General features: G+C 39.4%; 1 protein-coding gene across 1 annotated transcript in view; it reads left to right on the top strand.

Annotated features, from left to right (window-relative positions):
* The window catches only part of ARID2 (AT-rich interaction domain 2), a 136,395-nt gene that overhangs the window by 120,004 nt on the left and 3,250 nt on the right, over positions 1-13,141 (top strand). The window contains exons 17-20 of the mRNA XM_049783759.1: positions 7,200-7,338; positions 7,428-7,513; positions 9,839-9,962; positions 10,050-10,141. Of these exons, the coding sequence (XP_049639716.1) occupies positions 7,200-7,338; positions 7,428-7,513; positions 9,839-9,962; positions 10,050-10,141 (441 nt within the window). The remainder of the gene's footprint in view (positions 1-7,199; positions 7,339-7,427; positions 7,514-9,838; positions 9,963-10,049; positions 10,142-13,141) is intronic.

The raw sequence follows: 13,141 nt of genomic DNA on the forward strand, positions 1-13,141 counted from the left end.
ATGCTTGATCTCCTGCACCACACATGAATAAGAGTTTATAGATAAATCAGATTTGTATTCTCAAGAAAGAATAAGGATACTTAGATTTCTTCTAGAAATAGCTGGAATTGATACTAAAATTTTAATTTCTATTAAATTTTTTATTTATTTTTTTATTAAAATTTTAGAAGTAACATAGTTTAAAAAATGTGTAAAAAAACCAACTAGCATTTCTATACATCTTGTTAAGGATATATCTGAAGACCATAGTTGATATATAAAACATTCATGTTGATGATTTGAAAATATTTGGTAGAAAAGATTACCTGAATGGAAATATGTTTTTCGTGATAATGTATTTCTGCTGGTGAATACGTAATTCTAATTAAGTTGCCAGTTTGAAATTAATTATTAATTAGATTAACAGACAACTTGGAATAGAAAGCAATAAGGGAATAAAATTAGAATTAGTTTTCTGTATCTTTTCTCTGAATTTTTATATAATAGCCATAAAACCAGAGAATTGATGTTTTTCTATCTGAAACTTTTATCACATTAGTACTTGTAAAAGGTTTTGTATAAGAACTCCAGCTCTGTATTTTGCTAGAATTATTATATGTAAGTCATCAGCTGGTTTAGACTTCGTTAATCTGAGAAATATCTCATGTAATATTTTTGTTTGTTCATTTTGGTTGTTTTAATTTAATTTGATTTTGGGTCATAGCCAGCAGTGTTCAGTGGTTACTCCTGTCTTGGGGTTCATATGAGCTACTAGGGATCAAACTCCATTTGGCAGTGTGCAAGGCAAGAGCCTTACTCGCTAAACTCTTTTTTTTTTTTCTGGTTCCTCATGTAATATTTTTTTATTAATTTAATTAAGCATTAATTTAAGATGTGCATGTTTCTTGGGTTTAACGGCTGGCTGCATAAGGAAATACTTATTTTTCTAGACTATTAAGAGATTAAAATTAGTTGAAGGCATTTATCTTAGTTTATCTTAGGTCTCCCCCCCCCTTTAAATAATAGACTCTAAAAGAATATATCTAGATGATGTTAGAAGACAAAGTTACATACTTTTGAGGCATACCATGAGATAATATAGTGAGCAGGGCATATGATTCCCTTAGCCTTTCAGGAACACAGAGCAAGCCCTAAGCACTGCCAGGTGTAGCCCCTCCTCAACAAACAAACAAAAACAAGTTATATTGTTAAACATTTGTCATATTCTATTTGAAGTCTTACTGATTTTTATTGAAAATATTTTGAGCAAAGCAGAGGGAGATGATTCAAATTGGGGCACATGCTTTGTACATTTAGAGGGCCAAAATCTATCTCCACCACTACTGGATCTCCCAAGCATTGTGCTGAGAGTACGATGGATGATTCCCTCCTGCACCCACAAAAGAACTTTTCTAGACCTAAGAGATAAAACAAAAAATAAGGAAGGTGTTTGCTTACCTTATATGCAGCCAAACCAGGTTCAACTACTGTTATCAAATAAGGTCCTCATAGCTCCTCCAGGTGTGATTCTCGAGTGCAAAGCCAGCAGTAAACCTAAGCATTGTGTGCTATGGCCCCAAAACAAAACCAAGCATAAATACTGGGATCAAGACTTTAGTAGATGGGGCCCGGAGAGATAGCACAGCGGCGTTTGCCTTGCAAGCAGCCGATCCAGGACCAAAGGTGGTTGGTTTGAATCCCGGTGTCCCATATGGTCCCTTGTGCCTGCCAGGAGCTATTTCTGAGCAGACAGCCAGGAGTAACCCCTGAGCACCGCCGGGTGTGACCCCAAAACCAAAAACCAAAAACCAAAAAAAAAAAAAAAAAAAAAAGACTTTAGTAGATGGGGTTAGAGTAGATTCACAGCAGGTAGAGCATTTACCTTGCATGCAGTCAACCAGGTTTGATCTCCTGCATTCCATATGGTTCCCCTTGCCTGCCAGGAGTGATATCTGAGTGCAGAGCCAGGAACAATCCCTGAACACCTCCAGGTATAGCCCCAAAATAAAACAAACCTCAATAGATTAAGCATAGGCTATTTTTTCCTTTTCTTTCTTTCTTTCTTTCTTTCTTTCTTTCTTTCTTTCTTTCTTTCTTTCTTTCTTTCTTTCTTTCTTTCTTTCTTTCTTTCTTTCTTTCTTTCTTTCTTTCTCTTTTTTTTCCTTCCTTCCTTCCTTCCTTCCTTCCTTCCTTCCTTCCTTCCTTCCTTCCTTCCTTCCTTCCTTCCTTCCTTCCTTCCTTCCTTCCTTCCTTCCTTCCTTCCTTCCTTCCTTCCTTCCTTCCTTCCTTCCTTTCCTCCCTCCCTCCCTCCCTCCCTCCCTCCCTCCCTCCCTCCCTTCCTTCCTTTCTTTTTTTCTTTTTTTTGTTTTTGGGCCACACCCAGCGGTGCTCTGGGGTTCTCCTGGCTATCTGCTCAGAAATAGCTCCTGGCAGGCACAGGGGATCTTATAGGATTGGAACCAACCACCTTAAGTCCTGGATCCGCTGCTTGCAAGGCAAACACCGCTGTGCTATCTCTCCGGCCCTATTTTTTTTCCTTTTTTAAAAGGAATTTCATACTGTGTGAGATTCTAACTTAGTTTATAAATTTGTCGTTTCCTTTGAAACCACAGAGTTATAAGTTGTTTCTTAAACTAGTATGATTTCAGATCTCAGCATATATAAAGGAAAAATTTTATTTACCATAGGTATTATGAGAGATACTATTAATAAGAATTAAAATATGTCTGGGGCCTGAACAGTGGGTAGGGTTCCTTGCATATGACCCACCCAGGTACACTCTCTTGCATCCTGCCACTCCATGAGCCCTGCCAGGAGTTGAACCCTAAGTGTAGAACCAGGGGTAATTCCTGAACATTGCCAGGTTTGACCCAAAAACAAGAACAAAAGAGAAAAATTAAATGTACCCAAGGAGTCAGAGATATATAGCAGATAGGATGCATACCTTGCATGTGGCAGTCCTAGATTCAGTCATCCTGGCGTACCATTATTGTCCCCAGTCCACATCAGAAATTATTCTGGAGCCAGGAGTTAAATATAATTTAAATATTCCTGAGTTTTTATGTAGTGATAAATTCATACCTAATCCAATTAATCAGTCATGTGTTAAGGACAGTAGGGAAAAATACTGAGTTTTTAGTCAACCTTTGCCTAGTAAGTAGTTCTAGAAAACATAATTTTTGAAAACAAATTTTTGAAACATTGTTCTCTATGGTAAAGTGGTGATCAATTTTTCTGCTTCAAAGAACCATCATAGTCAGACTGGAGAAGAGAGTACAGGGATTAAGGTGTTTTTCTTGCACATGGCTAATTCCTATAACTCTCCAAGCTTTTCCTTAACACCGCTGGGTGTGGCCCTAATGTCTTCCCCTCTAAGAAAATCAAGAGCTGTCATAGAAATAAAAGTTTGTGGGACCAGAGCTATAGCATAGTGGGTAGGATGTTTGTATGCCTTGCATGGGGCCAACCTGGGTTCAGTTCTTGCATCCCAAATGGTTCCTGAGCGTGCCCAGAATAATTTCTGAATGCTGTCAAGAGAAACCTCCAAATGCTGCTGGGCATGAACCTCCCCAAAAGAAAAATAAAAGTTTATGTATGTGAATGTGCGAAGTACATAATAAGTAGTAAACATAAAGAAGTACATGATGCTACATACAGTTGTACTAAGAATAGGAGTACAATTGCTAATTCTGAGTCTCAGATTCATTATCCCATTTTCCAGATCCATTGACATGCTTTAGATTTCTCTCATTGAAAATTCAGGTACATACATTACCAGTCATTTTTATTTCATCTTTTAGCTGTGTTTAATTTTATCTTTAAGCTTATGTTTAAGTCTTATAAATATTGCATTCGATGCTTAAATTGTTCAATTCTTCAGTACAGGTGTAAATGTAGGGCACAAATTGTGTTTCATTTAGGAAATAGGGTCCTTCCAGAGTGGTGCTCAGGAGGCCCTGAGGCCCTTCTGTGTAATACTTGCCAAAGCAGACTAGCAGTTTAATGTTGGTCCTGATGATGAGGTTATGCTTGGGTCCTAGTGTGACAGGGTTTACCTGAAGACTTGGACCAACTCCAGGGATTATACCTAAAGTTGGCTTGGGCAGAAGGGTCTATACTCAGGGCATGTAGTAATGGGGATTTAAGTGGAGTCAGCCACATGCAAGTCTTAAGCCTGTTGTAGGACACACATTTTAAAAGAATGGTTAACCGATATGGTTAACTTGATATGCATCTATTTTATATTTTGTTATGTAAAATATGTGACGATTTGAGACTAAAAAAATAGACAAACATATTACCAAAATTAGTAGGAATGAGTGCTGGAAAATAAAATACACAACCATCGTATTAATACTAGTATCAAGATGAGGCTTGAGCACAGCTGCAGGATATTTACCTTGCATGCGACCAACCCGGACAAACCCGGATTTGATCCCCAGCATCACAAATGGTCCCCCTGAGCCTGCCAGGAGCGATTTCTGAGCGAGAGCCAGGAGTGACCCCTGTGTGCTACTGAGTGTGGCCCAAACCTCCCTCCCCAAAATACTAGTATCAAAAATATACTTGAACGTTATCTGTTAATGATATTTAGAAGGGAAAGAAGTCAAGGGAACAGAGAGAAAGTACAGCAGTATGGGTCACCAGAACTACATGTTGTCTAGGAACCACCAATATGATGCTTGAGCATAAGCCAGAAATAAGATCTGCTTTCACGGGCCAGAGTGGGGGTGCAGGCAGTAGGCGTTTACCTTGCACCTCTAACCTAGGATGGACTGCGGTTCCATCCCCTGGCGTCCCATATGGTCCCCCAATCCAGGAGTGATTTCTGAGCGTATAGTCAGAAGTAACCCTGAGTGTCACCGTGTGTGGCCAAAAAAAAAAAAAAAATCTGCCTCAATGAGATGGGGCCCCAACCACAATTAATAGGGGTTTGGTTTTGTTTCGAAAATAGTAAACACGAGGGGCCGGTGTGATAGCACATCGTTAATGGCACACGTTAATGCTTGCACACGGCTGATCAAGGACGGACCTAGGTTCCATCCCTGGCGTCCTGTATGGTCCCCCAAGCCAGCGCCGATTTCTGAGGGCATAGCCAGGAGTAACCCCCGAGCGTCACTGGATGTGGTCCCCCCCAAAAGAAAATAATAAACACAGGTGGTTTTGATTTCTTGTGATCATTAGAATCTTTTTCTTTTTGTTTGTTTGTTTTGGTTTTGGTTTTGGTTTTTGGCCCACACCCGGTGGCACTCAGGGGTTACTCCTGGCTATGCGCTCAGAAATCGCTACTGGCTTGGGGGACCATATGGGACGCCAGGGGATCTATGGTCTGTCTTAGGTTAGTGCTTAGCAAGGCAAACGCCCTACCGCTTGTGCCACCACTCTGGCCCCTTATAATTAGATCTTAGCAGGAGGCAGTAATAGAGAATCCTTCTCTTTAAATTTTAGGTAAATACAGAGGAAAGCTTGTTGCGTGCATGGGTAAAAAAAAGGCGAATATGGTAGAGGTGCATTTCTTCTATATAGAACTCAATACTTCCTCAAAGTTTTTGTTATAACTAATACTATCTGACTTTAGGTTTGTCCCCTTTGATACTTTCTGACATTTGTTGTCATAGTTCTTAGGATAAGTGAGTGAATAGGGTATGACAGTAGATGAACAAAGCATTACTTTTTAAATATGAATGAACATACAAAATGTAAATTCAATTAATAGACCAGACTTTATAGCTTTTAAATTGATTATGCTAGTTTTATGTAATATGAATTGTCTTGTGTAATATTTAGATTATTTTTATATAAATGTTGAACATAGTAATATTGAATACAGTAGAATATGCTCTTTATAAGATAATATATAGTATTTTTACATAAATAATTTTAGGTTTGAATGTTCGGACAGCTGATAGGGCCTTTGCCTTGCACATGATCAACATTTGTATGGTACCCAAGGCTTGTAAGGGGTGGTACCTGAGCATAGAACCAAAAGTAAACCCCAAGTACAGCTGATAGAGGCCTGTAAACCAAAAAAAGTAAAAAACAAAAACCAAAAATAACCTTAATTTCAAGAGGTTCTTTTTTTTTTATTTATTTAAACACCTTGATTACATACATGATTGTGTTTGGGTTTCAGTCATGTAAAGAACACCACCCATCACCAGTGCAGCATTCCCATTACCAATTCCCAAATCTCCCTCCTCCCCACCCGACCCCCGCCTGTACTCTAAACAGGCTCTTCCATTTCCCTCATACATTCTCAATATTAGGACAGTTCAAAATGTAGTTATTTCTCTAACTAAACTCATCACTCTTTGTGGTGAGCTTCTTGAGGTGAGCTGGAACTTCCAGCTCTTTTCTCTTTTGTGTCTGAAATTTTTCAAGAGATTATGGGGCCGGGAAGGTGGCGCTACAGGTTAGGTGTCTGCCTTGCAAGCGGATGGACCTCGGTTCGATCCCCCGGTGTCCCATATGGTCCCCCCAAGCCAGGGGTGATTTCTGAGCGCATAGCCAGGAGTAACCCCTGAGCTTCAAATGGGTGTGGCCCAAAAACCAAAAAAAAAAACAAAACAAAACAAAAAGAGATTCTTAGCCAACTTTTATTAAAAGTAGGAAATTCAGAATGGCCATTAAAGTTTAATTACCAGGAGCCAGATACATAGTACAGCAGATAAAACATTTGTTTTCAGGCAGCCAACCTGAGGTTGAAGTCTGTCATCCCATGTTTTCCTGCTAAGCAATGCCAGGAATGATTCCTGAGTACAGAGCAACTCCTGAACATAAACACAAAAAGTTAAATTATTAAAAATTGGTTCAATGAAGTTCAATATTTAGATTTGGATATATAAGCAGAGAAATTTTCTAGTTTCAAAATATTCTTTGACATGAACTTAAGTTCTGCTTGTAGTATTATGCTTAATTCTGTGTCTTAATCTAGAGTATTATTATTATTATTATTTTGTGGTTTTTGGGTCACATCCGGCAACACGCAGGGGTTACTCCTGTCTCTATGCTCAGAAATCGCTCCTGGCAGGCTTGGGGGACCGTATACGATGCCGGAACTCGAACCACCGTCCTTCTGTATGCACGGCAAATGCCCTACCTCCGTGTTATCTCTCCAACCCCTTAATCTAGATTAAGAAACAAATTAGGAAAACAAAACTTTTTTTGTTTTAATAAGCAACTTAGACTATGACTTTATTTCTTAATGTTTTCTTTTGTAGGTGGTTTCAGACACCCTCACAGGTTTTCTACCACGCAGCAACTGAGCATGGAGGAAAAGATGTATATCCAGGGCAGTGTCTTTGGGAAGGTTGTGAACCTTTTCAGCGACAGAGGTTTTCTTTTATTACCCATTTGCAGGTACACTTTCTTCTTTCTGTTTGGTGAGTAACTGACTTGGATGCATTAAAAATCTTAATGTGTATTCTTTTATTTTCTCTATCAAAAAGGATAAGCACTGTTCAAAAGATGCCCTACTTGCAGGATTAAAGCAAGATGAACCAGGACAAGCAGGAAATCAGAAATCTTCTACCAAGTAAGCAGCATGTATCTATAACTTACACCTGCCCTGTTTCTCATTAACTGACTATGTGACTTTGTATAAATTATATGTTGTATGAATTCTCTTTATTTTTTGATAAATTGATTTTTGTCTTTTGTTTTCTATCACAATCAATTGCTAGGAGATAGGAGGGTTTTTCCCACCATATTCTTGGGACAAATTGCAATACCAGTGATCAAATGCAGGGCTACGTCATACTTAGCATGCATTCCAGCATTTTGAGCCATGTCCCGGGACCCTCGAGTCTCATTTCACAACAGCTAGATGGACATTGTGGTGTGTAAGATACCTTTCGGCTTTCAACATTTGCATTCTGCCTGTATTTTGAGATGACAGTTATTTATTGAGTTATTTTGTAAACTAGAAAATATATTTAATTCTTCATTCTTTGTGAAAATAAATATGTAATTAATAATGTCAAGGAGATTTCTTTTTTTTTTTTTTTTTTTTTTTTTTGGGTCACACCCGGCAGTGCTCAGGGGTTATTACTGGCTCCAGGCTCAGAAATTGCTCCTGGCAGACACGGGGGACCATATGGGACGCAGGGATTTGAGCCGATGACCTCCTGCATGAAAGGCAAACGCCTTACCTCCATGCTATCTCTCTGGCCCAAGGAGATTTCTTTTTACAACTAAAATTTTTTAGGGAAGGCTACACTAACATATGTATTACATTTACTATATAGTTACTGTTTTTATTTCCGAAATTTGGAGGAAGAAATCATTGATAGTATCAGTTACAATTAATTAAACATGCTTGCCTAAAATTCATAGCACTTCCTAGATGTAGATGTAAACATTTATAATTAAAGGTTGCTGTTACATTTCCTTGTTTTCTAATCGAAATTAGATTGACTAAGTGAAAAAGTGCCAGGTATATCCTACTGAACAGGTATAAAATCTGAAATGCGGTGGGCAATTCTGAAATATTCAAAGTTGTCTGTCTAGTATTAGAAATAAGTAGGGGGTCCAGAGAGATAGTACAGCAGTAGGATTTTTGCCTTCCACGAAGCTGACCCAGGAAAAAGGTCAGTAGATTTATATTAGAAAGGTTGAAGTTATTCACTGATCATAAAAAGTAGGATTATGGGGCCGGGCGGTGGCGCTCGAGGTAAGGTGCCTGCCTTACCTGCGCTAGCCTAGGAGACGGACCGCGGTTCGATCCCCCGGCGTCCCATATGGTCCCCCAAGCCAGGAGCGACTTCTGAGCGCATAGCCAGGAGTAACCCCTGAGCGTCACCGGGTGTGGCCCAAAAACCAAAAAAAAAAAATATTTAAAAAAAAAAAAAAAAAAAAAAAAAAAAAAAGTAGGATTATATAATACCTTATATATTCTATTTACATTTATTTAATATCATATTTTAATTATGTAATTGAAATGTATTATTTGTCATAATTTCATACTACCATCCAGATGACTTATCCATATACCAGATGTACTTAGATAATAATATTAATTAGGAGGACTGGAGAAATGGTACAGTAGGTACCCACTTAGTTATTTTTTTTGCACTATATTGTCTTAATTTTGACCACATATTAATTGTCACAGTGACTTTTAAAAGGGGCTACACTGCTATCTCTATTGTGCTTTAAAACTGGTAGATGAAACTAGCCATAGTAATGCTGTTAGGTGCTTATCTTGCAAACAGCTGATCTGGATTTAATCCCCAGCATCCCATATGGTCCTCTTAGCATGCCAGGAGTAATTTCAGAGTGCAGAGCTAAAAGTAAAACCTGAGTGCTGCTAGGTTTCCCCCACCTTCCAAATAAAAGTGATAGATTGGTTGGAGCAAGAGAGATAGTACCAGAACTGAGGCACTTACCTTGCACATAGCCAATCCCAGTTTGATCCCAGGCACTGTATATTGTCTCCTGTGCACCACCAGGAGTGTTCCCTGAGTCTAGAATCCTGAACACTTTTTGATGTGGCTCCAAAATTAGATAAATATATTTGACAGATTAAAGAGCAAAAGGCTCAAAACTTTAACGTGATACTAAGAAACCCTTTTCTTGGCCTAACACAAAAATGTGATATTAACCCTAGAACAAATATTTCATTGATTCTGTATCAAAAGATTAAAAGTATGCACCTTAGGATTTGGCAAGTTATCATTATCCATGCCATTTGCAATGCGCTCAGAAATTGCCCCTGGCTTGGGGGGACCATATGGGACACCGGGGGATCAAACCGCGGTCCGTCCTACGCTAGCGCTTGCCAGGTAGACCTTACCTCTAGCGCCACCTTTCCAGCCCCCATTTGCAATATCTTTAACTCTTCTCTTTCTACTCAATTTAGGCAGCCTGCCGTGGGGGGCACAAGCTCAACTCCTAGAGCACAGAAGGCCATTGTGAACCACCCAAGCGCTGCTCTCATGGCTCTTAGGAGAGGGTCAAGAAACCTCGTCTTTCGAGATTTTACAGTAAGAAATCCTTGAAAGCTTTACTTGTAAAGGTGTGAGTATTGTGTGATGTAGATCTTTATTCTTTATTTTTCTTTTGTTTTTAAGGATGAAAAAGAGGGACCAATAACTAAACACATCCGACTAACAGCTGCCTTAATATTAAAAAATATTGGTAAATATTCAGAATGTGGTCGCAGGTGAGTGATATGTTTTCCATTGCCAGAGTGAATTTATATTTTGATACTGTTGCTTTTGGGTCACAGCCAGCAGTGCCTAGTTCTTACCCCTGACTTTGTGCTCAGATCACTCATGGTATGACTTGGGGAACCATCTACGATGGCCAGGGATTGAAACCATGTTTGCTGTGTGCAGATTAAGCACCCTAACCACTATACTATAGCTTGCAACTTGGTGTTGAGTATTATGACTCTCATTGCTTTGTGGGGTTTTATTTTTCCTATTTTAGAAATTTCTAGTCTCTTAAACTCCTAGTATATACTGAAGTTCATGTTGGTGAGCTTTAATTCCAATGAGCATTTTCTCATTGAAATAAGAGTTTTATTTAATTTGTTACTTTCCTACAGAAATAATCCATGACTTTCTGTATTCAGAATTCTGTTTTTCTTTTTGGGCCACACCTGGCAGTCAAGGCTCATTCCTGACTGTACTTGGGGATTAAACGCAAGTATGTTATGTGCCAGGCAAGCGCCCTATCCACTGTACGATGGCTCTCACCCCTATATTCAGAAATTTCTTTGTTGCTCCTTTTTATAATTCCTGATTCTCTTTATTCATATGAGTACGTGATCATTGTTTTGGGGCCACACCCAGAAGTGCTGAGAGATTACTCCTGGCTTTGCACTCAGAAATCATTCTTGGCGGTCTTGGAGGACCATATAGGGTGCCCGGAATTGAATCTAGGTTGGCTGTGTACAAAGCAAAGGTTCTCTATCTGCTGTGCTAACACTCAGGCCCCTGGATATGTGATCTTCACTTACTACCGGTAATTGCTGATTTGGATGACCTCAGATTAACCAACTCTAAGGGATAGAGAGAGAGAACAGTAGGTAGAATGCTTTCTTTGAACATGGCTAATCCAGTCCCCAGCACCCCATATGATCTACAAATCCTCATCAGAACTGATCCTTGGTACAGAGAGGAGTAAGCCCTGAACATTGCTGATATACTCCCACACCCCATTCATCCCCCTCCCCGCCAAAAGAAAATAAATTGTGGACTGGAGAGATAGTCTAGTAAGTGAGGCATTTTTCTTGCACCCAGCCTAGCTGGGTTTTATCTTCAGTGTCCCATGTATGGTTCTCTGAGCATTGCCAGATGTGACTCCCTCCCAAAAAAAAGAAGAAGAGATTGATTCTCTAGGAAAAGCTATGGTTTTCTTGCCTTTCAGAGGCAGAAAGGTAATTTGGAGATGAATCTGTTAGATTCTGTGTTTAGAATTATAAGAAGGAGCACAAGAAAATCTGCCTGTGTTCATTTGGACCCAGTTAACCCCTGATGGGTTAACTCTCCATTGCCTTAATGGTGTTTCTAAGTCCTTGGTGTTCTTAGCTTTAGAAATAAACAAACAAACAAACAAACAAACAAACATCTTGTATAGGATGAACTCTAGGATCATTTGAGGAGGGAGGTCAACACCTAGTGATGGGAATGGCCTTGATTCAGTGTATACGTGAGATTCAACTATGAAGACTTTCTAGATCACATGGTTTCAATAAAATAAAATTTAAGGGCCTGGAGAGATAGCACAGCGGCATTTGCCTTGCAGTCAGCCGATCCAGGACCTAAGGTGATTGGTTCAAATCCCAGTGTCCCCTATGGTCCCCCGTGCCTGCCAGGAGCTATTTCTGAGCAGACAGCCAAGTAACCCCCCTGAGCACTGCCGGGTGTGGCCCCCCCCAAAAAAAAAATTTAAAATATAAAATTTAAAAAAGAAAAGAAATTTCTTTTATAATACTTATTTTCTACTGTTTGGGTATTAGGGAGAATAGAAATGATAACTTTTGCTCAAAACAGTCTGGAAGTAAAAATATCTTTTTTTGGGGGGGCACACGCAGCTCACTTGGGTTTATTTGTGGTTCAGGGATCACTCTTGGTGGGCTTGTGGGACCAGGGATACCAGGGACAAAACTTGAGTCATCCATGTACTATCTCTCTGGCCCCGTCAGTGTTGGTCCTATATTAAGCATCTCAAAACTCAAAAGAATAATTTATGTAGAAAATGAAAATACTTTAAATTACCCTGGTAATTTTATTTGAGTTTTTGAAATTAAAGGCTATTTTCATTCTTGGAATTGTTCTTTGGTAGAGCATGTAACTTGTACCTATACCACAAAAATAAATAAAACTAAGTGTCAGTATTGAGGCTGGAGAGGTGGCGCTAGAGGTAAAGTCATGCAAGTGCTAGTCTAGGATGGACCGTGGTCAGATCCCCTGGCATCCCATATGGTCCTCCTAAGCCAGGGGTGATTTCTAAGCACATAACCAGAAGTTAGGTCAAATGGGTGTGGCTAAGAGTAAGCACTGAGTAAGCTGGTGTCACTCAAAGACCAAAAAAAAAAAAAAAATTGAAATATCAAAATGATGAAGTCCACATAACCAGCCATCCAGTTTAGAAAATATGCCTCAGGGACCAGAGAGATAGATGCATGCCACAGACCCAACTTTGGTCTCTAACTCTCATATTGTCCAAGTGATCACTGAGAACAGCGAGTGTAGCGTAGCACCCTGTTTCAAAAAAGAGTAAATCTATAACTTGGTACTCACTTTGTGCGATTTATTCATGTTGCTCATGAAGCAGTGTTCCTGTTATTGCTGTATAGAATTACATTGTATAATATATGAAACTTATTTTTTCTAATTCACTCTTTTTTTTTGGGGGGGGGTCATTTTTGGACCATACCCGGTGATGCCCAGGGGTTACTCCTGGCTCTATGCTCAGAGATCATTTCTGGCAGGCTTGGGGGATCATATGGGATGCCGGGGATTAAACCTGGGTTTGCCAAGTGTAAGACAAACACCCTACCCACTCTGCTATCACTCAGGCCTCTCTATTTCACTTTTGATTATTCTATTTGATTAACTTGTTTCCAGTTTGGGACGATTAAGACTATGTGCATGTAATTGGCCAAATGGTTATATACAGGTAATCATGTGAACATTTTTTAAACTTTAATGAG

Source organism: Suncus etruscus, chromosome 11 (genome assembly GCF_024139225.1).
Source record: "Suncus etruscus isolate mSunEtr1 chromosome 11, mSunEtr1.pri.cur, whole genome shotgun sequence".
NCBI classification, from domain to species: domain Eukaryota; kingdom Metazoa; phylum Chordata; class Mammalia; order Eulipotyphla; family Soricidae; genus Suncus; species Suncus etruscus.